Genomic DNA, 25,720 nt, shown 5'->3' with positions numbered 1-25,720 from the left:
GCAGGAGCACCTTAGTCTCTCTTGCTGGTGCCTTCCCGGGAATCTCCTCCTCCTCCCTGCAGCATCCCTGATGGCCCTGGGGGCTCTCCAGGAGCAAGGTGGATCCTCGGAGACCAGACCCCACTGAGCAAAGTGCTGTACAAACCCTGACTGAACCTGCTCCATCCCAGTCTCCTCACCCCGTTTCCTCCTCCCTCCTCTGTTTCATTTCCAGACTGACACAGATGAACAAAGAGGGATCTTTGGGCCACGCTCGTTTCACCAACTCCCCTCGGTGGAAGGCTGCCCACGTCCTTTTGTGCGGATCCTTCCCGCTCAGATGATATTTGATGTCTTCAAAGGGGCTCTTCTTATGTCAGGAAAAGAGGGCAAGCGCAGGTTGGACGAGGCTCGGCACTCAAAGCTATTTTTTCGCTCAGAAAAGTGCCAGTTTGGGATTTAAAAAAATATATATTCTGTTTTTCATAGACTGATATGTGGGTGGATAACTCATAAAGGTCTCGGAGCTTCCAACCCTCCCCGGGTTTGTAACGTGCCAGGAGGCATCTGGGCTGAACTGGGGGATTGAAGCCTCTGTGCTTCCCACGTGGGAACCCCCTAAAATGGGTTGGGGTGTCCTGTATCTCCGAATCCTGAGCACAGAAAGGATTGAGCCAAAAAGGATTGATCTGAGGGCTGGAGCCCCTCTGCCCTGGAGACAGACTGGGAGAGCTGGGGGTGTCCATCCTGGAGAAGGGAAGGCTCTGGGGAGACCTTAGACCCCCTTCCAGTGTGTAAAGGGGCTCCAAGAGAGCTGGAGAGGGACTTTGGACAGGGGCCTGGAGTGACAGGAAGGGGCTGCTCCATCCCTGGAAGCTCAAGGCCAGGTTGGACAGGGCTTGGGGTGACCTGGTCTAGTGGAAGGTGTCCCAGGGGTGATGCTCTGGGTTGCAGAGCCAGCCCTGCTCCACCATCCCGGCCACAAATCCAGGGGGTCACCTGGAATCAGGGCTGGGGGTGGCTAAAGAGGTTCTCATCTGTTTTTTTTTGTCAAGGGAGGGGGGAATGCTGTCCCTCCCCAGAAGAAGGTGGTGGCAGGAAGCGGAGCCTCAGCGCCGGGCACCGCGATTCCGGGAAACGGGCCTGGGGCCCCCTTCCAAGAAGGTCGGGCCTCTGCCACCAGGACCTGGTTCTGCATAAGTGGGTGCAGCAGAGACTCCCCAGTGGGGGCTCCAGAGGGGCCGCCCCTCCAGAAAATCCTGGACCTCCAACAGGACCGGGTTAAGACCTGAGTTTAAGGCTCGGCACAGCCTGAGAGCCAGCCTGGTGCTCGCCCTCATCCTGTTTGTCCCCTTGGGTGAAGGCTTTTTGGGGGGCAAAGCCAATGGGGTCTTTGCTGGGGCCACCAGATCTCACAGTTGGGGAAAACCAGCTTTTCCATCTCACAGAAATCCCCAAATTTTTCATTCACTAATAGATTAAAAAAAAAAAAAAAAGCAAAGAAAAAAGCAAGCGGTCTTCCTGTAAAAAATTAAATTATAAGTGAAAAAAAAAATCCAGGTGGGTTGAAATATTTTTCATTCCAATTTCATCTTCTAAAACTATTTTATCTGCCCGTAAAATGGAAATTTCAAGAGAGTTACTTTTTAAATGAAAACATGAGAACGCAGAGTGGCCACACTTTGGTGCCATTGAAATGTAACTGGCTTTGGAAAACTCCATTCCACTCCTTCCCCGTGGGAGGGGCACCATCTGTCCCCAGCACATGCAGGTGCCTGTGGCAGGTGGGAATTCGGCTCCCAAACTGCTCGGAGCCAGGCACAGGGGCAGGGCTGGAGTGCTGCTCCCTGCTGTGCCCTGGCTGTGCCACCCTGACCTGCACAGGGGCGGCCCCAGCGCTGGGCAAGGGTTTGGGACCAGCACCTGGGTGATGGTTTGTACTCAGCATTTGGGTGCTGGTTTGGGTCCAGCACCCTGACATGGCTCTGCCCCCCCCAGGGGCTCTGAGGACCCTCTCCCTGCTGTGGGTTGGGCGTTGGGGTGTCACAGGGCCGGGCGGGGGCTGTTGGGGTCACCAGCTCAGCGCCTCGCTCTTCCCATCTGTAAAATGGGGTCGGCGAGTCTGTCCCGGCTCTGCCACGTGTGTTGGACTCGATGATCTCTCAGGTGTTTTCCCACCTAAACGATTCTGAGATTCCACCCTGCGGGTGGAGGCCGGTCCTCCCCCCGCCCCGGGACCCCCCGCACCCCACTCGCCCGTGCCTCAGTTTCCCTCCAGCGAACCCCCCGCCCGGGCCGGGGCTCCGCTGCGCGCCGGGGACCAAACGCAGCAGAAACCAATTAGCGCAGTCATTAATGAGCAAAACGCGGCGGGGGGGGCAGAGAACGGCGCGGGGGGGGGGAAGGGGGCTCTAGGCGGTGATGACACCTCCTACCCCCCCCCCCCCAAAACCAGCGAGCGGGGGGTGCGCTCCCCCCTCCCTCCCGGGCGGGGGAGGAGGCTCGGGCGGGGGGGGGCCGGGCGGGGAAAGCGGCTGCACCTGCTTTAGAGGAACTATGGTAGGGCGGCCGGCGCCCGCCCCGCGCCGCCGCGCCCGCGCCGCCGCCGCGCCGAGCGGGACCTGAGCGCGGCCACGGCCCCGCCGCCCGCGCCCCCCGCACGGCCCCGCTCCGCAGCACGGCCCCGCTCCGCAGCACGGCCCCGCTCCGCAGCACGGCCCCCGCGCCGCACGGAGCCCCCCGCCATGCCGCGCCGCTCCTGAGCTCCGGCCGCGCCGCGCCCGCCCCGTCGAAGTTTGGGGAAGGTGCCGGTGCGGGGGGGAAGAGGAGGAGGAGGAGGAGGAGGAGAAGCGCGGCTCATGCCCGCCCCGGAGCGCGGCGCTCGGCGCGACCAGGTGGGTGCGAGCGGCGCGGGAGGGTCCGCGCGTGTCCCCCGCGTGTCCCCGCGCGGCTGCCGGCGGTGGGGCCGCGGGACGGGCCCCCCCGGGCAGGTGCGGGGGGCTCCGGCCGTGCCCCGTGTCCCCCCCAGCCCGCCCGCCCGGCGGGTCCGTCCCCGCGCTCGGCCGCGCCGCGCTCGGAAGTTTGTTGCGGCGCCCGGACAAAGGGAGCGGGGCCGGCGCTGGGCGAGCCGGGGGGGCCGGGGCGCGGAGGGGCCGGGGCTCGGAGCGCCCCGGGCTGGGGGCGGTCCCCGGAGGGGTCCCCGGGGGTCCCCGGGCTCGGCGCGCCCCGGGGTGCGCGGGGGTCCCGGGGCCCGCGGGGTCCCCGCTGCGGCCCCGGCTCGGGGCGGGCGCGGGGGTCGCCGCCGCCCCCGAGGCGTTTGGGCGGCCGGCGGAGGGGAGGGGGGGGTCGCAGCCCCCTCGGCGAGGGGGGGTCGGGCACCGGGAAACTTGCGCTGCCGGCGGCAGAGCCGCGCCGCCGGTGCCGGATCCAGACCCGCCTCCGCTCCGGCGCTTTGGGGGTCTCGCACCCCCCGAGGGGGCTGCGCGCCGGGGGGGTCCGGCTGCCCCTGCCCTGCGGCCGCCCCGGCGCTCCCTTTGTTGGTGCTTCCCATTTTCCCCCCGTCTTTCCTTTCTCTCGGGCAGTTTTGGTTTAATTCCGGCTGCCGGAGGGCTCGGCTGGGTTTTTTTTCCCCTCTTTCCCCCCCCCCCCCCATCGCATTTTAACTCAGCGTCAACCCGCCGCTCCTCGGGCCAGGGGGTGCGATTCCCTCCTTTGGAGAGAAATCCTTAAGTCTGCCCCAAGTTTTGCAATTCCTGGGAGAAGGAGCCGCCGCCGTCCCCGACAACCTGCAGCCAGCCCGGCCGTCGCTCCCGCAGCGCCCTGGGAAAATCCATCGCCGTGTCCAAAAGCGTAACCCAGACTGCAAGGTGAGGGAGAGGAGGACAAGGCACGGCTTCGGATGGAGCTGGAGAATATTCCCGAGAAATCCCCGCAGGTTTGGATTCCGGAGGGGGTGACGGCAGCCGGCTGCCCCGCGGTTCACCCGTGCCTGTGTTTCACCCACTTGCAAAGTTTGCGAGGGTTCGGTGTGTCTTTGTTTGGACAGGGAGCGAGGCTGGGGGGGTTTTCCAGGGCCCTGGGGGGTCCCTCTAACCGGACACCGAACCCGGTGCCGCGGGAGCTCGGGGCGGGCTGGCTGGGACGCCGCCGGCAGCGGCTGCTCGTGGTGTCGGCAACAATAATGGGCTCGGATGGAGTTTTTATTACGGAGCGTCGTCTTCTGGGAGTTCAGAAATTCCCGGGCAAATAGCATGTGGCAGAGCTGGTGGTGGGTCACCTGGAGCCCCAGAGCAGCCTCTTCCATCCCCTTCCCGCCCCGGTGTCCGCCGTCGTTTTGAGATGCTCTCCCGGCGCTGGCAAAGTTCAGATATTTCTATTCTTCCCAGCTCCCTCTCCCCGGTCCGTGGGATAAACAAACGCGCCTCTGTCTCCTCTCCCCTCTCCCCCTCTCAAGGAGAAAAGGCACTTGGGGAAGTGCCTCGCTCGCAGCGGATGGCTCTGGATATTTCTTTTGGTGTAGGAAATCTGGTTTGAGTTGGCAGGCGCGTTCGGAGGTGTGGATGGGAGAGAACAAGTGGAGCGTAATTGGGTTTTCTTTTTCCATTTGGGAGTGATTCTGTTTTTTTTTTCTTTCCCCTTTTAAAACAGAAACAAGCCAAGGGCCGAGTCTCTCCCTGTCTCCCTCCTGTGCACTTTTTAATACAAATGAAAAATGTGTGGAGGAGAAAGCAGGAATAATTCACAGGCGCCTGCGAACCCCACTTTGCTGGGAGTCGTGGTCGGGAAGTGCCCGCTTGGAAAACTTGTGCTGGGGTTATTTTTTTTCTTTACTGCTCTTAATATAGTCCTGGAGGAATTTGTGTCCAAATTCCTGCCCGGGATTGCTCCTTGGCTTCAGGCAGCTCTTCCCTCCCCATCGGTTGATACCCCAAGATTTGCCTTTCCCCACCCTCCAAACCAACTTCCATTGGATTGAGACCTCACTTTTCCACAAGCATTGTAAAGCTGTGGGGCAGACAATAAAACTGTTATTAGTTTCTGTATTAAAAGGTTGGGTTGTTTTTAACCCAAACCAGAAGGAGGATTTACTTTTACAAATTTCTTCTGGTGTGTTAAAAATTTACACGAGAAATACGTTCTGTGGAGAGCAGGGATTTGATGTTAAATCAACCCAACATGTGTCTGGCGCGGGCGGTGTGACCCGGTCCCGGGTGTCGGCGGGGACGTGTTCCCTTCCATACCTCCCTGTATCCTCAATTAAACATAGCAAAGTCTCAGGGGTTTGTGAGATTTAACTCTAAATTAGGTGTTGTTAATTTTTTTTAATTTCCACCCCACCTTAAAGTCCATCCAAAAAAATAAAAATTAACAGGCTCCGGGGGTGGGTGGATGGAGAAAATAATCAGATTTGGAAAAATTACCTCATTCTCCCCCTTTTTATTTATTAATTTTTTTTTCCCCTTTCAGGTCGCTTAAATCAAACTGGGAAGGGGGAAAATGTGGGGGAGAAGGGACAGAATTCCCTGTGCCGAGCCTGGGAGCTTTGTCAGGTCTTGGAGCCCTGAGAGGCTCTGGCTCCTGCCTTTCTCCTGCCCTTTGTGGAGCGGGGCTGGGGGCTGTGGGGAAGAGCCTGGAGCCCTCCCGCTGCCTCTGCTCCGAAATAACGCTCGGGAGCGCCCGGTTTGAGATGGCCCCTGTTCGTTTTTATTTTTAAATTTTAATTTATTAGTTGTTGTGGGTCCCCCCCCATCCCAAGCCCCTCTTCCTGATGTGCTCGGGGTGGGGACGGGGGTGGCTCCGCTCCCAGCCGGACCGAGCATCGCTCCGCTGATAAAAGCCAAGGCGGCCCCGTCGCACAGCACGAAGTTGGGTTTGGTGGGGGGGAAAAGTGCAGGAGGACGGGATCGGCGTGGAAAAGCCCCCCCTGAACCGGTGCAGCCCGGGATGTGTCGCCCAGCGGGGTCAGGGAAGGCGAGGGGAGGGCGGGGGTCTGCGGGCGGAGGGGGGAAGGCTGAGCAAACAGAGTGAAATGAAATAAAACGGATTAAAGTTGCTGCTGGGGGAGGTGGGGAAGGGGCTACTCTCAGCCCTGGAAAAAGATAATATTGAAAATATCTGTAAATGCCGTGTCCAGCCCTGCTCTCCTCCCTGGAAGCTGGGCGGCCGTAGGTTTTGCGTCCCCTTCGGAAAGGGAAGAGCAGGGAGCGTTTGAGGGGGAAAAAAAAATCTGTGCAATGTATAAAATCAAGTGACACTAAAATATCTCCTCGGGCCCTCGGCCTTTCTCTCCTAATAACCCGGCAGGAATGCGAGTGCACTCAGTTGTGAAGTTGCTGCCCGGAGAGCCCGGGAGCTTTTCTTTTCCGCCGCTGGCGAGGGGGATGCTTTGAGTCTGCTGATGTTTGTGTCTCGCTGTGGGGCTGGGAGGGGGGGCCAGGGCTCGGGCTTTCAGGGTTTTCTCTCCTTTTATTTTATTTTTTTCCCCCTTCCCTTTCTCTTTTCTTGTCGGTCCGGCGGGGAGCGGGGCCGGGGGGAGCGGGGCCGGAGGAGGAGAGGTGCGGTGCTGGGCTGGCCTTTGTAGCAGCAAGGTGGGGGGCAGGCGGTGCCCCCGGCCGGGAACCGGCTCATTCTTCCCTCTGGAGAAAGGCGGGAGAGCCCGGAGGTCCCCGCGGTCAGAATTAATACACGTTTGTGGCTCTTTGCGCCGCGTTTCCCGCTGCACAGGCGGCTTTGGGAGCCCGAAGTATTTGGGAAAATTCCCTTATTGCTAGAAGGGAGAGCTGGGGTGGTTTTGCTGCTCCATCCCTGTTCCCCGTGGTGGGTTTGAAGCCCGGGAGAGCCCTGCATTGTGGCTGGCAGGTGGTTTGTGGGGGTCTTGAGGGGATGCTCCCTGTTCCTGGCATCTCAGCGTCTCCCTGGATGCAGGGGGGGCTCCCATCTCCTCCCGGGGGGCCACCCTGGGTTTATCCTGCACTCCTGAAGTGGCCCTGCGGCCGCCTCGGCGTCACCTGCCACTTCTGGAAGTGGAAACTTGAAATTTCCTGTCCCGTCCTCTTTGATTCCCAGCTCCTCCAGCGCGGGCACTGGGACTCCATGGGCTGGGGGGCTCGGCCCTGCCCCAGAGGGGTGTTCCGTGGGCATCTTCCCCGTGGAGGGATGAGCTCTGTTAGTGGGAGAGGAAAGGAAAAAGGGGGAGAACAAAACCGTGAATGCACTCAGAGCTTGGAATTCCATGGGTTTGCCTCGGAAGGTGTAGAAATCCTCCGTGAGCCACTTCTGGAGCTCCCGATGCACCTGATTGAAACTCGAGGGTAGGTGCTGGCTCAACACTAACCCCAGGAGCTGGGCCATCACCGGCTGGTGACCCTCGGGGTGGCCCCTGGCCCCTTGAGCCGCCGTGGGGTTGTGGCCAGTGCTGGCTCCTGGGCTCGCACCCATTTTATCGCCTTGCAAAACCTCCCCTGCTCACTGTGCTGCACCTTTTAAAGTCAAATAGAACTTGTAGATCAAGATGGGGCTGGGCACAGCTGGAAAAACTTCCTAATTTTTTCCTTCCCCCCCCCCAACGAGTGTTTGTTGTATAAAATCCAGCCAAGATGCTGCTCGAGGGTTTTTGTTTTTTTAAACTTTTCCTAATTCAAACTGCTTTTGGCATCGCGCAGACGAGTCTCCACGATAAAACACGTTGCTGGTGATCCGGCTGCCCGTGACAAAAATGTGTTTGCAAGTGGAATGGCATGGGGGAGAGGGGAGAACGGGGAGGCAGGAGCAGCAGAGGAGAGCTGCTCCCTTCGGAGGCCAGCGAGGAAGAGGCAAGGACAGGCGTCCGTCCATCCCGTGATTTATTTGGTAGAGATCCTGCTGGAGCAGAGATTAGATCTGGGACAGAGCTGGAGGGAAGTGGAGGGAAGTCATTAAGGGATTACACGCCGTGGGCACGGGGCAGCCTGTAACGGTCCCGGGGTGCCCAGGGAAAGGAGCCTGGCAGGAGCAGAGTGCTCGGCCTGGGGAGTCGGGATCCTTTCTCCTATTTTTTTTTTTTTTTTTTTTTTTTTTTTTTTTTTTTTTTTTTTGAGGAAAAAGCAGTGCTGTGTTTGCAGGGTGTGCTGCCGAGCCTTCCCCGGGGTGGAGCGAGCGGGTGCCGGCGTTCCCCGGCCCTGGGTGACACTTCCCGCCGGCTCTCCTGCCCTGGCAAGTTGGCAGCAGCCCCTGGCAGCGCGTTCCGGCGGAAGCTGTCCCTCCTCCCGGGCCGTGCAGCCAGGCTGGCAGCAAACACACGGCGTTCAGAGTAAAATAGGGAGCGGAGGGTTGCTCTGGAGGAAATTTCACCCGGCCCCAGCTCTGCTCGGGGCTCCCGGTGTGTTTATCAGAGGCAAAAGTTAGGGTAATAAAATTATTGTATGGAAGGTTACTTGCAAAACTGTGGAAAGATGGGGAAAAAAACACTTAAGGTGGTAGAGGAGGAAAAACATCTCGTGGGGGGCCCTGATTTGGAGGTGATTTGAAAGCTGTTTGTTCTGCCTTGTTTGCAAACCTTCTCCATGTGACCGGCTCTGGTGGGGAGCTGGAACTGGGCGGATGGGGCTGGGCAGCACTGGGATGGTCCTGGTGGGAGCAGGGGAGCTGCAGCCCCCGGGAGGAGGAGGAGGAGGAAGCCCCAGTGTGGTGGGTCTGTGCTCTGGGTGCCGTGCAGGGCGTTTGGCAGCTCTGAGGCTCAGGGAGATGCTGCTCCCATTTAAACAAACATGGATCCCTGGCCGGGATGGGCCGGGATGAGCCGCTCCCCCGGAGCAGGTGGTGATGAAACAACTTATTTCAACACACCTTTGCCAGGTTGCTGCAGAGCCGGGTTTATCCAGTGGGACTTAACTGCTCCGAGGCTGATAAAGGCACAGAACAGCAGCGGTGCCACCTGGGGCAGCTCCCGGGACCTGGGCAGGACTGGCTGAGCATCCCACTGCCAGCTTCCCTTGGGATCTGTCAGCTCGGGTCCCGAACCCTCCCTTCACTTGCTTTTTCCAAGCCTTGGTTTATTCCACAAGCTGTAGATTTTAGGTGAGTGATTTTCATTTTGCTGCCTACTGTGAGTCTGTGAGCCAGGGACTGGCCTTTATTTGTTTGCCTGTAGCGAGATGTGGATGGGACCACCTGGGAGAAGCTGTCATGGACTGGGAAAAGATGCCTTCATCCTTGGAAAAGAGGGACAGCGGAGGAGTGCTTGAGGTTGGTGACTTAATGCAGAATACAAGGCTGGGACTTGTGCTCGAGAGCGAAGGATGTGCTGGGATTCCGTGATCCCGGGAGCATCTCCTTCGCCTGGTGGCCCCTGGGGTTTGGATTCCTGCCTCCCAGGGGTCTGCTGTGCCTGTTGGTGGGGATGTGTTTGCCCAGTGACCTTCTGCTGGTGCTCGTGGCCCAGGGACAGCTCACTCATGTCCTGGGGCTGGCACTGGGCTCGTGGCTCGGTCGGTGCCGCCCATCCCGTGCCAGGATCACGGCATATCCATGGGTTTGGCCACCATGGGATGGCGGTTCCAGCATGGGGGATCCTGCTTTGACCGTGGAATCCTGGGTCTGCTGGGAGGATGCTGCTGGTGCAGGACTGTCCCCAAACACTGCAGGGATGGGGGGCTTTGGGGGTACCTCAGCTCCTGGATGGCTTCACCTCCAGCTCCTGGGGAAGGAAGGGCCTGGCTGGGATGGCAGAGAGTGGCCATGTGGGAATGTCTTGCCATGTCTTGGGGTGTCACGAGTGTGTTGGAGGAGCTGCCCAGGGTGAGGGGACAACTTGTGGCAGGAAATACCTGGCAGAGATGAAGTTTCTTGTTGAGCATTGGGAGTTTTTGGCTGAACTGGACCAGGGTCAGGGTTGGGAATGTTGGGCAGAGACTTTGTACTGGAGAGGGAGAAGTGCTCTCCTGTGACCTGGGGTGTTGTGTCCCCTCTGGGTGCCACTTGTCAGGCTCTGTCCCTGCAGCTGGGACAGGAGGAGGTGCTGAGGTGCTCTGTGCCACCAGGAGGATTTCCTAGTGGGTCACCATCACCCAGCAGGTTGGTCCTTCCTCCACAGTGTCCCAGCTGATCCCTGTGGGATGCTGCCAGACCTGACAGCAGGAGGGAAATTCCCTGGAACATGGGATAACTCAGGTCTGGAATAGAAATACGGGCCTATTAAGAAATGGAAGAAGAAGAGAAAATAAAGGCGTGGGGAGAAGTGCCCCATAACTTTTGTGGCAGGAAATGTGAATTTTGGAAATGTGCTGTGCCAGGCAGAGCTGCAAAACCCCTGATTTTTGCCAAGGAGGATTCAGGTGGGGGCAAAGCCGAGGGTTTATAAAGTGCTGTCTCCAGCTTTGCCTTTCCCTGGGATTGTTTCCCAAGAATTTACACTTTCTCTTTCACACCCCAACCTGCTTTCCCTGCAGTGAAGTCTCTTCCCAGATGGAGCAATCCCACCTCTGTTCTGCATTTCTGCAGCAGGGTCCTGGTGGGATGTGGTTTGTTTTGTGGGCAGACACTCCTGCTGCTGTGTCCTGTGTGCTGCTGTGTCCCGTGCTCGGCTCCAGCTCTGCCAGAGCAGGGTTTGGGGAGCCAGGCTGCCACAGATGTTCACTGTTAGTAAATTAAACCCTCAAAATCGGCAGGATTTCTCATTTGGAAAACAAAAGGGATCCTTGTCACCTGCTGAGGGGGTAAATCTGGGGCTGGGGGAGAAGGAGGAGGGTGCTGCTGTTCATCCCATCGCTCCCAATTTGTCTCAGCTTCTCAGCACCTCCAGTCGGGTCCATTCCCATCCCTGCAGCCCAGCTCCAGCACTGGGGGGTGGGTTTGTAGGGTGCTGCTTGCACCCCATGCAGAGGTGAAGGAAAGGGACAGGCAGGCTTTGCATGGGACCCGATCCTGACGGGGTCAGAGCTGTCCTGGTTTCCACAGGAGCCCCTGATGGATGGGGATAAAGCCTGCGGAGGCATCTGTGCGGTCTCGGGGAAGCTCTCCCCAGTTTTAGGTTTGTTGTGAGTGTTGGGGAGGGGAGATGCCCAGTCAATGCACTCCTGAGAGAAACAGGTTAAGGAAAACGTCCTAAAATCCATCCTGTGGGGGGTGGGGGTGCGAGCATGCCGGAGGAACCCTGGGAAGGGATTCCTGGCCGAGCTCCGCTCCCGTGGCGTGACACGGTGTTCATTTCATCCCCCCTGTGCCGCAGTGACAGGCGGAAGATTTGTGCTGAAATTTGGGTCTGAGTTTTCCCGGCTCCTCTGCTCCGTGGCTGCAGCTCTGGGGCTGCAGGGTCCAGCTCAGCTCCTTTGCACAGGATGGATCCCAGGGCCGGGCTCTGCCTGCCCTGAAGGATGCTCGGGACCCTCCGGCTGCGGTGGCAGGTCGGGGTCAGCACGGCTCTGTTCGGGTTATTCACACTTCTCCTTTGAACCCGGGTTTTTATTTATACCCAGCGTGGCCTGTTCCGAAATCCCTTGAAGTCTTTCCCTTGATGCTGGTGGGCTCGAGCCCTGAACAAATGTCTTTTTCTCTGGAAGTGGAGCCGCAGCTCCAAAACTGGGTCAGACTTTGGAGCTGTCGGAGCAGCCCCGTCCATGGATCAGACCCCACCTCGTCCCTGCTCCACGCAGGAGTTACCCCAGTGCCGACAGCGGTGCCGGCAGCGCGGGCTGCGGCTGGGCGGGAGCACCCAGGGCGATTCCCCTCTGGTGGGTTTAGAATACTCCCTGATGATGAGTCTGGTCCATTTAGGAGTGCAATGGGATGGAGTTTAGCAGGTGAAGGGGTCATTTGGGGGTTGTTACTGGCTTTGGGGAGGGTTGGTGCCGTCTGGTCCCTCGTGTCCCTGCCGTGCCGGAGCAGCGGGTGCCGCGGTGGGGAGCGTTGGTGCTGCTGAATTTCCAGCTGTAGATTTGGGATGATGCAGGAGGAGACAGTGGCTGTGCCCCTTCTTCTGGGAAAGGTGCAGAAGGACAGACCCCTGTCCCCTGCCCTCAGAAGGACTGTGCATGTCCTTCCATGGCAGGGTTGGTTCTTTCTGACCACCGTGGAGGTCTCCACTGGTCCTCGCTGTTACGGGTACAGATGCTCTGGGAGTCACTCTGGGAACAAGCACAAGTTGCTGGTTTTAGAGGGAGGTTTTAAGTAATAATTGGTGATTGAAAGCTCCTGGCAGTGGGCAGGAGCCGTGGACTGTGTTGGGGCTGGAGTGCACAGGTACTGGTGGCTCGGGCAGGGAGGTGGGTTGTGTCCCTGGGGGACTTGGTGATCCAAACTGTGTCCTCTTCATGTCTTGCCTGATGCTGTATCCTGATGTTGTTGCCTTCCCTCACTATGATGTGATGATTTTTGGTCCAGGGAGGATGAGGGCTGTCCCCTGGGTTTGTGACAGCCCCCGTGGCACCGTGTCCTATGATGGGTGATCCCAGCTCTCGCTGCCTGCCCAGGGCCATGTGCTCTGGGGACAGGGGAGAGAGCTGTGTGTGCTGTGATCTGGTTGTGGGGGAGTGGGGCTGCGGGGAGCCGGGAGCTGTGGTACAGCTGCCAAGGGCAAAGCTTCCTGTGGGCACCCAGCCCGAGGTGGGCACCCTCATCTGTGACCCCATGGGAGAGCCCTGGGCTGGGGGTTTCTGGGTTCCCCCCTAAAGAGAGCAGTTTGTGCCTTGCTGTGCTTCCCATCGGCCAGGAGGGAGTCTTGCCCTCTCCAGGGGACACAGTGGGAGCCGGGGGGGCACCAGGTACCTTGAACCCCTTTCTGCCCCAGCACCCAGAGGTGCTTGTAGGGCCCCCGGACTGGGCAGCAAGAGCTGAGGTGAAGTGTGGGGTGTTACTGCAGTTGGTGAATCATTGACTGACATTTTAAAGGCTGAGGGTTATTTTCAGGAGGGGTGGAGGGAGCACAGTTAATGGAATAACCCCCCAGATTTGCACAGTGCTGTCTGTCCCACGCCTTCCATGGCTGCTGAGCCTGGAGAATCAGCAGCCACCTGGATGCTGCTCCTGGGCCGTGGCTGGTTCCTGAAGCTGGGCTTGTTTGGGTTCTCGCTGTTCTTGGGATGAGCAGGGATTTGGGAGGTGCACAGCACCTGTCCCAAACAAAGCAGGGATCTGCTGCCTGGATTTGGGGAGATGCTGTGTCCTGATGTGCTGACTGGTACGGGCTGAGCCGTGGGGGTGCACAGGGCTCAGGAGTGTGGATGGATTGGCGTGACCTGGGAATGCTGAGGGTGATATTGGAGTGATGCCATGGGACCAGATCGCCTTCCCATGAACGTGGCTCATCCGGGTGACAGAGAGAAGGAACACGGGGCACCCTTGGTGACCTTTTGACTTCAGCACAGGGTCTGTGTGGGGAAACACTTCCCGCAGCCGGAGGGATGCTCCGCTGAGCCTTGCTCTGTTCCCGAGCACCCCAAATGTTAAGTGCACCTTCCCGCTCCCCTCTGTGGGCAGTGTGGCCCCGTGGCCACCCAGCACCATTCCCAGTGCAGGATCCCAGCACAGCCTCTGCCGAGCACGCTGCTTCCCAGCTTTTAAGAAAGCACTGGAGAAATGTCTGGTGTTATTCCTGTGCCAGCTCCAAGCTGAGCTGTCGGGGCTGTCGGGAACTGTGTTCGTCTGCGGGGCTGGGTTTGCTCTAAGAGGGTGCCAGGTGCCCAGGGAGACCAGGAGATGTTGAGTCTGTGCATGGAGGAGCCGAGCTGTGCAGAAATGAAATCAGGGAAGTTGTTTGGGAGCGCGGAGACGGGCTCTGGCAGGGCTGCGAGATGGAGCCGGCCTCGGGTCACGGTGCCTCCGATTGGGATGCAAAAAAAAAAAAGGACTTCAGACCAGGAGTTTGAAAATGCCCAAGGATAGTTCTCCCCCGCACTGCCTTTTTCTTCTCCCTCCTCATGAGCAGCTTAATTTCTGGATGGAAACCAGGCCTCTTCCTGCACAGGAATGGGACTCGCAGTGGAAAGCATCGGCATGTGGCAGGGAGCGTTTAACCAGAGCGTTTTCTGGATGAATTTCTGCACAAACATGACGGAGTCTGGGAAAACTTGTGGCATCTGAGTTCCTCCCTCCTGCTCAATAGGCACCGTGACTGTTTTTTCCTTCCCTCTGGATTATTTAAAGGCCAGAAGAGACTTTTAGCAACCTCCGGTCTGACTTCACACGACTCGGCTGGGAAGTTTCGCCGGGGTGTGCCATGGGAACTCGAGTCCCAGCGCCGGGTCTCTCCTGGGGATGGCCCTGCCATCGCTCCTCGTCCTGCTCCGGTGTGTCCCTCACCTGCTCCAGGTCATTTTCTTCCTCCCTGGCTCTTTCCTTGCCCTTTGCAGCCTCTCCCCAGGGGCTGGGGCTGGGGCAGCTCCTGCGGTTTGGAGTTAATTTCGATGTAAGATCTTCCCCCATCACTGCCCCTTGCTGGGAACCTTCGCCCTTCCCAGGGGTGCCGGGTGCTGCTCTCGTGCTGCCTCACACCTTTCTCCCAGGGAAGTTGGGATGCTTTCCCGTGGCCCTCCTCTTTCTCAGCTTGCAATGTCCTTCGTGCCTCTATCCAAGAGGAAGATCTCTCCTCTCCCAGGGGTTCCCCAGGCTCTGGTAGGCGGGAGCCTCCGTGGGGACACCCGTGAGTGTGGGGCCATCCAGGCTGGCTGCGTGCAGGAGGCACGGAGGTGATTTTGGGGGTGTGTGGAGTGTTCCATGTGCTCCGGGTGGGGTGAGGGCTCCGGCACCGCTGGGATGCTGCAGCAGGAATGCAGGGTGGGATGTAAACCAGGGCTGTGTGTCCCCACTGTGCCTGTGGCCGATGGGGTAAAAAATAGTGTGAGCTGGGCACTGGGCATGTGGGCAGAGGCTTGGACAGAGTTGGGATTTTTGGGGAGAAACCTTTGGAAAATTCATTTGGGATGATGGCCGCGTTGGTGGCATCTGCATCCCATCCCACGCCAGCGATGGGAGCTGCTGTTAATTATTTTAATAGGATTCGGGGGGTGACTGTGCTGAAAACCTTGTCCCATGTCCTAAACCCCTCGTCCCACGTGGAAGCGCAGAGCGGCTCTTGGCCGCGAGTTGTACGTGGTGGGAACTGCACCTTCTCCATCCCGTGGTATGTTTTTTTTTTCTCCCTGGGAGTTTGGAGGGTTTTTTTTGTTCCCTATGATTTTTTTTTTCCCCCCACCCTCTTCATTATCATTTTTGTTAATTAGATTGTGCTGGGGAACGGTCTCTATTCAAAAGAAAAACCTCCGAGATGGGTTTTTACAAGTGCGTCTGCGTTTCGGGGCGGGAGAAGGGGGGAGAGCAAAGATGCTTGAAAGAAATAATTTTTAAAATAATTTCTTCATAAAGCTCTTTAAAAAGAGAACCCCAGGTCCCCTTCCCCCACCACGGCCACCTCCCCTCGCCCCCCCCCTAATTAAACGATTTGAATTTTCACGTTAACCGCTTGGTGCTTCCTCGGCGCCTCAGATGATTAGAAAGGGATATTCATTTATGCCTTTTAAACGCCGCCCCGATTAAAATCAGAGAGATTTTTTCCTTCATCAAAATCTAACATCCTTGAAAAATTAATTTGATGCCTCTTGTTATCAATTAATTGAATCTCGTTGGGAGAGAGGCTCGTGCGGCGGGTGGTTGGAGCTGGCCCTTCTGTTCTTAGTTGCTTTCCCCCCTCTCTGCTCCCTCTGCTGCTTCCAAACACTGTGACATTATAAAACTCTGCCTTTTTTTTTTCTTTTTTTTTAAAATATATTATTTTTAGTCATCTCATAAAATAAAATAAATGAATAAAACTTGGTCTCTCTCCCCGCCCTCCTCCCCCATTCCCTTGAGTTCCTCTCGTATGAAAGACCCTTTTTTTCCCCTTCTTTTCTCTCATCCCTCTTTCCTATAACTTCCGAGGAAGGGGGAGAGAAAGAAAAGTTGGGGCTTTAGCAATTTCTCGGCGTAGCAAAGCGGCCAGGGTCCGTCTTTCTTCCTTTCTTTAACGGGGGATATTGGATATTTCATTTGAATCTCCTTTTTTTCAATTAAAAGTGCCCGGCTCCTTCTCTTCCAGCCTCTCTATTCTCCTCCTCTGGCTCGGCAGCCGGAGAAGCGATTTTCCTTTCTTTAATATTTCAGCTCTTCCCCCGAGACGGGCTGCCTGCCTTATTTTTTTTTTTTTAATAGACTTTTTCTCCCTCTATTAAACTTTTCCAATCTTCGTCCCTTCATTTTTTTTTCCCTTCCCACCTCTTTAAACAAAAAAAAGAAAAACAAAACCCCCCAAAAAAAACCAACAGAGAAAGAGGAAAAGTTATAAAACGTGAAGAACTGGGTCATTCAGGAAGTTATTGAAATAACTTAAAAATTAGGCGTTCACTTCATTTTCACTCTCCTTGGAGTCATTTTCCCTGGTTGCTGTTGGATTCAGACCCTTCCCTGGTGGCTCCATTATTTATGTCCTGTTGGGAATTTGGGATTGAAGGTTTTGGAGGAGTTTGGGGATAACTTGAGTGAGAGCTGAGAGGTGGTTTGGTTTTCTCCAGAGGACAGGTCTGTGCCAGACACTGGTTGATTCCTGCTGGGATGGGGATGTAGGTGGGAGTGTCCCATCCGTGGACTCCTCAGGGCTGGTGAGGGGACGTGTCCCCCCAGTCCAGTGCTCTGGGCAAGGGGTTATTTGGTGCCAAGACCCCCGGTGGAGGCATTCCCTGTGCCATGAGGGGTTTTGTGCTGAGCTGGATCTGGGATCCTACAGGTGAGAGGTGCCTTTGCCTCTTCCTGTCCTCACTGAGGTGCCTCTTCTGCTCCTGGGAGGGTCACCAAGGATTTTAGGGATGTTCTCGGGAGGTGACCCTGCTTCCATGGGCACAGAGGGCCACGTCTGCATTTTGGGATGTTTTGCCTTTGAATTCCCACTTGGAACACACTGGGCAGAGGGAAAGCAAGTTTTTTTTGGAGATGAGGAATTGAAAGCTGCTTTAAGCTCCCTCCCTGGTACCAGGGCTGGACCTGGCACTGCAGTGGCTGGTGTAGCTCCACAGGGACTTCCCAGAGCTTGAGCCCGGCCTTGCTCCCAGTGTGGGACATGGGAACCAGACCTGCATCCTGACCTGATGGGACACAGGAACCAGACCTGCATCCCAACCTGATGGGACATGGGAACCAGACCTGCATCCCTGACCTGATGGGACACAGGAACCAGACCTGCATCCCGACCTGATGGGACACAGGAACCAGACCTGCATCCCGACCTGATGGGACATGGGAACCAGACCTGCATCCCGACCTGATGGGACACAGGAACCAGACCTGCATCCCAACCTGATGGGACACAGGAACCAGACCTGCATCCCAACCTGATGGGACACGGGAACCAGACCTGCATCCCAACCTGATGGGACACAGGAACCAGACCTGCATCCCGACCTGATGGGACACAGGAACCAGACCTGCATCCCAACCTGATGGGACACAGGAACCAGACCTGCATCCCGACCCCCCGGGATGCTCCAGCACTGCAGAGATGGTCCATGGTGGGTGCAGACCAGCAGCACCCATCGAGGGGCTGCCCTGCCCGGGGTCCCCTGGCCCCCCACGTGTGGCTCGGGAGCAGCGAGCCGGGAGCCCCCCATGCTCCACGTCACTATTTAATTAGACGTCCCTGATTAACAAAACTTGGCGTTCGGCTTCCTCCTGCCCTCATCTTTCCTGGCTCCGAATCAATGGCTTTGATATGCTAATTAGGGAGTAATTTAATTTCAAAAGGCCGCAATTAACAAGGGTGTTGTGGACATGCTGTAGTTAAGCGGCGTAATCTAATTTGCATTAGTAACAAGCAGGGACTAATTAGAAGCTTAATTAGACACTTAGACGGCTCTTGTGTTTACTTTCTTAATGAGATGGAGTGGGGCTCTTTTTTTTAATCTTTTCAAGAGCACAGCGAGGGAAGCCAGGATGGAGCAGGATGGAGCAGCGGCCCCGGTGCCTGGCACGTGCCCAGGGAAGCCAGGATGGAGCAGCAGCCCCGGTGCCTGACACCAGCCTGGCTGTGTTCAACCAGTCCCATGTCCGCTCTGGGAGGGATTTGATATTCCTTGAAGCTTGGCAGGGCTTGGGAGAGGTGCCAGCCAGCCCTTGGTGTCTCTGGGAATGCCCTGCGTGGGATGGTTCGCTGGGATGGGCACCGGGATCTGCCGTGGGGTTGGCTGTGGTTGGGGTGTCTGGTGTGAGCTCTGGAGAGCAAAGGATGCTCGGAGAGTGATATGGTTTGGAGAGGCAGGTGGGGCAGTGCCATGTCCCACTCACAAGCACAGTCCCAGGGCTTCCCTGCCGGAGGTGCTCGTGCTTCCAGCTGATCTGACCCCCCTTCCTGGGGAGAGGAACCTCGCTGGGGTCATTCTTGCTTGGTTTCTGTGGAGCAGCGGACACTCTCTGCTGCCTGATGGTGATCCCGTGAGCGTGGCCAGGTGTGATGGCACCAGACAGGTGAGGAGAGCCGGGGGGTGAAGGTGAGCGCCGAAGGCTGGCTCTTCCCAAAGAAGTTGCTGGGAGCGAGATGAAAGTGGGAGATGAAAGTGCCCGGAGGTGAGATCCCATTAAAGCAGTGACTGGGCTTAGCCAGTCCCTGGTTCCTTAAATATCTTCTAATTTACAGTAATGCTCTAGATTCGTCTCGGCTCCCCTAGACTTTTATTTTAATCCCCTTTCCACATTTCCATGTGTTTATGTGTTAATTAAAGGGTAAAAAGCCACTCTCGGAGCAATCCCGGCTGCTGCTTCTCTTCCAGCCGAAGCCTTTCAAGATTAGGAGCCGCTTCCTAAAGCCGGCGGTGCCGGAGCAGGACGGGCAGGCTGCTCAACTTTCCATAGCTCGGAGCAGATCTGGTGCCTGGGATCCATCCTCCCCGAGTCCTCTTCTCCCAGCTGTGCAGAGGAGCATCCCGCGGACTTCCGAGAGCTCTGGGGGGATTTGCTGGGTCCATTGCACCTCCAGGATTTGCTGGTACCTGTGGGAGCAGCTGCTGGAGGGAGGACCCCCAGCGTGCAGCCTCAGCTCCCCTCCACGTCCTGGACAGGCTGGAGCTGGAAGGAAGGGTCTGGAAAACGCACGTTGGGGCTGGGATGTGGTGGGAAGGGCGGAAATAGCCTCTGGAGCATCTCAGTGCTGTGCTGTGTGTCAGTGTGTGGTGTCACCTCTGCTGTCCCGTGCTGGTTCATCACCAGGGCCTTGCTGAGCTCGTGGAGATGTGGGAGCATTTTCCCACTGGTGTTTCCCACCATTCTTCCTCACCCCTCCTTGGGTGACGGTTTTGAGCTCTTTGAGTTTGGATCTGGGGAAACTGAGGCCGAGGGGCATCCCCAGTGGTTGGGGACAGGGGTTTAGAGACAGGGACTCGAGGACAGGGGCAGTGGGGAGGAGGTGCCTGTGGCACTGGGCCCATACGTGGCACTGGTCCCTCTGGCAGCCCGTGAAGGGCAGCCCAAAGTTACAGAGCCCCTGAGGATCATGGTATCGAGGATAATTAAAAATAGGGAAAGCTGCTAAAATAGGTGTTGAGGCAATTGCTTCTGAGGAGCTCGTGGTGGGGCTGTACCTGTTCCTGCGCGTCCCAGGGGCCAAGAGGTGCCATTTAATTTTCGTGTCCGTGGAGCAGAATCAGGTGAAGAAGTGGCATCGCTTTGGGTGGGTCTGGACACCCCAAAATTCCTTGGGAGCTTTTGGGGAGAAATCACTGTAAATGTTTCATCTGCTATTCCTGCTCCTGAAGATCCCACATCCTTTGGTGCAAGTGTTTGTTCCGAGTCCGTCGTCTCTCTCTTGCCTCTGTGTCCATCCTTCCCTTTCTCCCGGTACTCCAGAAGGCTCCGTGGTAGTGCCAGGCTCCGTGGCACGGCACACACGTGGTGCTCCCACGGGAAGCGTGGCACACGCGTGTCGCTCGCATGCGGCGGGAGCCGTGTCCAACATCCCGGCAGCTGATCCGCCCCCTCCCTCGCAGGGAAGCTCCGGGCATCCATCAGCCTGTTAATTGCGCTAATTAGAGAGTGTGGAGGTGTTAATTGGAAAACCCTGGGATCGTGCCTGTTTGCGGGAGGGATGGATGTCAATAAAGCGGGATTGATGACTCGGAGTGGCACGTGCACCGCGCAGGTTCGCGGCGAGTCGGGGGATGTCAAGGAAATGTTACTGCTCAGACGAAGCAATTGTTAATTAAAAGCAAGGGTAATTGAAACACCCTCGTTGCCATATGGTCCCGCTGAAGGCAGGGGGATTCGTTGCTCCGTTTGTAATCTCCGCTTCCTTTTCTTTGTCCTACGGAAGGTGCGTGGTTGAGTAAAAGGGAAGAAAAAAAAGGCAGAGCGGTGGTTCAGCGAGGAGATTTTGAGTCTGAAATGGTAATTAATGGTAATTAACGATCCACTGGCGCAGCTTCTGTTGCTGTTGCCATTGGAGGGGGCTCCTCCCTCCCTCCCCTTTTAACTAAACCCACCCTTTCCCACTTTATCCGGGTGTTGCATCTTCCCGCTGACTGTGTGGACGCGGTCCCTGCCTTTCTGCCTGGGGGAAGGTCTGATCCTGATTAGACCCTCCGGATACCAGCGTATGGAGAATCCCTGAAATCCTGGCTGTGTTTGAACTGCAGTAGATGAGAAGCAGGAGCTGGGATGCTGTGGATCCCCCCTGGCTGTGTGCAGGGCTGCACGTGTGCTTGGCATCGCAGCCGCTCGCGAGGCTGAGTTTCACTCTTCCCAGTGTAGCCTCAGACATCCCAGATCAGTCCTGGCTGGAAAAGTGCTCATTCCTAGTTTAAATCCACTTTATAACGGTGCGGACACTGGCTTCATTTTTTTTTTCTTTAAGGTTTTGTAAAACTTTTATAGGAATGGAAATATTTTCATTATTATTATTATTATGACTTTCTTTTATGACTTCCCTTGCAGCGTTGGGATCCCAGACGCTCCAGCATCCCGTAGGGTTTGGGAACGGGAAGTCGAGTTTTACTAGACTTGGAGAGGGAACCCAACTGGCCCAGTGTCCCCGGCTCCGGGAATCACCCGGCCTGCGGGAATCTGCTCCAGCATCCCGCCTCTGGCAGGGCCGGGGCCGCCGGAACGAGCCCACAGCTCCTCCACCAGAAGAGATTTCCTCCTAATTCCCAATAGTTAAGCTTCAGTTTATGCCCGAAGCCAGGAAAGTTTTATATCCTTTCCAAAACCTTTTTTTTTTTTTTTCCCTTTTTTAATACTTCCTGTTGTAACTCTGGATATTCTTGTTCTCCGTATAAAAGTCAAATCCCTGTTTGAATCCCGACGAGTTTCTGGCCGTGGTGATGCCGTGTGACTGCTGGGCATGGGCAGAGCCCGGCACTCCCTGTGGTGCCTGGTCAAAACACGGAGCAGGCAGTGGATTTCGGAAGGAAAATGGGAATAGGAACAGCAATAATTTATTATTTCTGCAGGCATTTGTTTGAAATTGAAAAGGGGGAAGGAACAAATGTAGTTTTTAAGGCAAAAAGTGTTGTCTTTCTTCTAGATTTTTACTGCTAACGCAGCATCCTGTGAACACCTCATCCTTTCTCAACCTTGGGAAGCTGCTCCAACCATGCCATGCTCTCATTCCTTCTCCTGTGCTTCAACCAAACCCAAATCCCAGTAATCCCGTTAACCTTGAACTGTCCCGCAGCTCCTGGTGTGTCACCCTGTGTGGATTTGGGAGCACCGGGACAGTGGGAGGGAACCAGCAGCTCCCCATGGGAATTAATGTCAGTCATATACCCTGCGGAAATGACTTTTGAAATGCATATAATCTCAAACATGCAAATGAGCAGCTCGCTGCACCCTGTTTAATATGAATGATCAGCCCTGAATAGCGATTATTACACGCCACATTTCAGCAATTATGTTGTTCGTGGTTTGTCTCTCCGGCTTTTGGGGCGGGGGGGAGGAAATGGGGAAAAAAAGAGGGGGAGAAAAAAAAGGGAGAGGCAGTGTTGCTTCTCCCTGTCCTCTTTATTCCCCTCTTGTTTCAAACTCTGCGAGCGGCGCTGGGTGAGGCTGATCCCACACCGGCACCCGCCGGCGGGGATGGAGAGGGATGGAATGGGATAAAACTGTCCGCTGCTTTTCCACAGAGGAAAGTGTGCTGGAAGGAGGGAGAGCCCCTCGCTCTGGGGGGGTCCCTCGCCCCTGATCGCTCTGTGTGTGTGTCAGGGCTGGATGTGGCCCCAGGGGTTCTGTGGATGCTGTCGGAGTGGCAGGAATTGATGTTGGATGCGGTGGTTCTGTTTCCTCCAGTGCCAGCCCAGATCCAGGAGTTTCTCCCAGAAATGGGGACCCTCAGGTTCATGACCAACAACTTGCCCATTAATCCAAGCCAACTGAGCAAAGGCTGGGAGGGAGGGAGGATTTTCCAGCTGATGTATCACTGTGTTCTCGTTGCCGTGTCCCAGCTCTGCCGAAGCTTTGGGCTTCCTCAGCCTGCCAGCAAACCTTCTGCCAGCTGGTTTTTCCTGCTGGGAAGTGCTGGTTTGCTGGGAGCTGAAGCACTTTGAGGAAGTGTTTCAACTTTGCTGGGATTTTCACAGTGAGATCTGTGGCACAGGCTCCTCACACTCCGTGTGCAGCCTTGCTGGGACTCCAGCTGTGCTGTCTCCAGCATCTCAAAGTGAAATATTTTGGGATTCAGTGAAAATACCCGGATTCCTGGGGCTTTGTGTCTTGCATCAGGCTCAGAGAAAGCTGGAATCATGGGTTTTCCTGAGGAACGGGTTGCACTTGCCTTGCCCAGGGATGTGCAGGGCCGACAGAGTGTCTGTGGCGCCTCGCGCTGCTGCATGTTTATTTTTGGGGGTAAATTGAACGCAGCTCAAACTGGACAGGGTTTGACATCCCACCCCTGCAGGATGTCACGGGGATCAGGGGCAGGGCAGGCGGAATGGGGATGCCAGCCAGGGATCCCGCTCTCCGTTCTCAGCCTCTGCTCTCCCTTCCTCCTCCTCCCCAGGTCCTGCTAGCGAGTCATGATGGTTGAATCTGCCTCGGAGACGATACGTTCCACTCCCTCTGCCCAGAACGGGGTGAGCAGCCTGAGCCAGCAGCCCGATGGCGGCGGGGGCGGCGCGGGGGGCGGCGGGCGCGACGGAGCCGCCGGCGAGGCCAACGGAGAGATGAGCCCCGTGGAGCTCCTGCACTTCCAGCAGCAGCAGGTAGGACGGACACCCCCGTTCCTTCTTGCCAGCCTTACACGAGGCAGCACAGAACTGGGTCTTTCGAGGGTGTGGTTTGGGGGCAACACTTGGTTTTACCCCTCCTCGTCCCGTGGGTTCCACCAGGCTTGGTCGTCCCTGTTGAGGCCGGGGTGCAGATGCTGCCCCAAAAAGCAGGTACCTGTCCTTGGGGTGCACGTCCCTCGGGAGATGGAGCCCATCTACCCCTGGCGTTCCCGGTGCCCCAGAGATGGCTGTGTTTTGAGGGGGGAGATCCTGCCTGCTCTGTCCCCCATCGGCCTGGGAAAGCGGTGAGGAAGAGGAGGAATGTGAGGCCAAAGCCCTTGGCTGTAGCACAAGAGCAGGTGTTCTCCAAGTCTGTATTTGGTTGTCCAGGTGGGTGAGCTGAGCTGGTCCCCCTTTCCTTGGGGCTCCTGGTGCCTTCAGCTGAAGAATTAACCTCACACACATGGCTGAGAACACGTGTGACCATGACATGTGTGTGCAGCAGCTCTGTCCCTGGGCACACGTGTGTGCCCCTCGGGGGGCCCCTGGCACACACGTCCCCTTGGGCAGCCACGGGGAGGGGGGGCCATGCCTGCAGGTTACCTTTCAAAACAAACTTTGGCAAAAACATAAATTTTCCTCCTCGGCTACTAAATAAGGCAATGATCCCTGCCTCGTACGGAGATCGCCTCCCTGAGCCATAAATTCCAGCGTGAAAGCTGTAAAAAATTGCTGTGTCTGATACTTTAGTAGTGAGTGCTGTAAATCCATTACCTGGATAACAGCCGTTTCGCACGCAGTTAAGCCCCTGTTCCCCGGATCCGAGGGGTAATCATGCGTGTAATGCTCCTGCCAGTGCCCGCCGAGGAGCCGCCCGCGCTCCCCTCCCCGAATTTCCCCTCCCCAAATTTCGCTGGGAGACACCCGGAGCCGGGGGGGGGGGTGGGGGTGGGTTGGAACGGGAGACCCGTGATCCCACACAGCCAAAATGATGCAAATCGTGGGTGTGAAACAGGGTATCTCCTCCAGAAAATCAGCATTAAAAAGGGCTTTTCCGAAGCAGAGCGCTGTGCTGGCGGCTCATCCCTGGGGATGCTCCCCGGGCTCTCCCGGTGGATCCTGCCCTGCCCAAAGCAGGGCTGATGTTTAATTTCACCCTTTTGCATTTCTTCTCTCGGGTTCCTGGTGTGATCACCCTGGGAAGCTTGTTGGCACATGGAATTATTAAGGCAGAGGGTTTGGTAAACTTCCCAAACCAAATGGCATCTGCAGTGCCAGCGCCTTGGGAAGGGGGAGGACCCATCCCCAGGACTATCAATCTTCCTGCTTCAGGGAGCAGGCTGAGCACCAGCTGGGGTCAGGAATAAATGTCCCCATATCGGGAGTTTTGGACAATTAGGTGCTTTATGGAGGCTGTGCGCCATCCTCGGGAGCATCCCAGCGTTCGCCCGGGTTCTCGCACCACTGGGCTATTCCCGGCTGATGGCGAATCCATCCCGGCTCCCGAAATGTCGGCACTCAATCCTTATTCTTACTGAACTTTATGAAATGCCCAAGAAGCATTTGGAAGCCTGGAGGGGTGGGGGTTTGTTTGGGCGATGCAGCTCCCGGGGGCTCGTGCTCTGCCCCTGTTTTTGTCTGGTTTGGACCTTTTCCAGTGCCCGTGGCCCCTCTGCTTTCACCCCCTTCAAGGGGTGAACCCAGACAGCTCTTTGCAGGGACTTTGTGGGTTCAGGCTCCTCTCTGAGGGTGCTGCTGGAGATGGGTGCCCTGGGTGGGATCTTGAGGGGAGAGGGGTGTGTCATTGGGTGCTCAGGGACCCCCGAGGCTGTTTTGTGGCTTCTGGGATGTCCCCAGAGCAAGAGGCCGTGGGTGTCTGGCAGCACCAGCCTGGTTTGCTGAGACAGGGGCTCCCAGCTCGGTTCCAGCTCTGCTCCCCCACGGAGCACAACGTTCCATCATCATCCTTGTCCGTCTGTCCTTCCCTATCCGTGCGACTGCAGAGCATCCCGTGGTCCGGAGTGTCTGAAGGGAGAGCAGGAGAGGAAGAGGGGCAGATCCGAAAGGAGAGTGGGATGGGGTGGGGAAGGAGCATCCCCCTCCCCTGCCTCGCTCTCCCCAGCCCGGGGGCTGGCTCTCGGGTAAATCCCTGGATTTCAATGGTGGGATTGGGCTGAAAAGCCTGAATAGCTCCCGCCCGCTTTGTGCCGGGGTTGGCGGAGGGGAGAGGTCGGCCGGGGGCACGGGAGGGCCCGGGACCCCCCCCGCCGTTGCTGTGGGAACGTGGTGGGACCTCTGGCACTGCCGGGCTCCAGAGGGCCCCGCTGGCCCCTCCTGCCATGCCAGGCCCCCCCGGGATTCCCGGCGGAGGAGGGATGGGCAGGAAACGGGGGCAGTGGGGTGATGGGGGAGTCACATCCCTGGGCTGGGAGCAGGAGGGAGATCCTCTGGTTTGGGTATCAGGAGTGATGGAGCGAGGGGAGACCCAGGGGTGGGCTTTGCACAGGCAACGGGTGCTGCTCTCCATGGTTTTGGGTTCTCCAGGGTTTCCTTGATTC

General features: G+C 57.1%; 1 protein-coding gene across 1 annotated transcript in view; it reads left to right on the top strand.

The window, feature by feature from the left end:
• FOXP4 (forkhead box P4) overlaps positions 1-25,720 on the top strand; it is a 166,957-nt gene that overhangs the window by 109,774 nt on the left and 31,463 nt on the right. Inside the window, exon 6 of the mRNA XM_039382310.1 lies at positions 22,955-23,156. Coding sequence (XP_039238244.1) covers positions 22,971-23,156 — 186 coding nt within the window. The 5' untranslated portion in view covers positions 22,955-22,970. The remainder of the gene's footprint in view (positions 1-22,954; positions 23,157-25,720) is intronic.

The sequence above is a fragment of the Pipra filicauda genome, unplaced genomic scaffold (genome assembly GCF_003945595.2).
Source record: "Pipra filicauda isolate LSUMZ 115617 unplaced genomic scaffold, ASM394559v2 scaffold264_size1072897_pilon, whole genome shotgun sequence".
NCBI classification, from domain to species: Eukaryota; Metazoa; Chordata; class Aves; order Passeriformes; family Pipridae; genus Pipra; species Pipra filicauda.
Note: the sequence above shows the minus strand (reverse complement) of the source record. Positions and strands in the feature narration are given on the sequence as shown.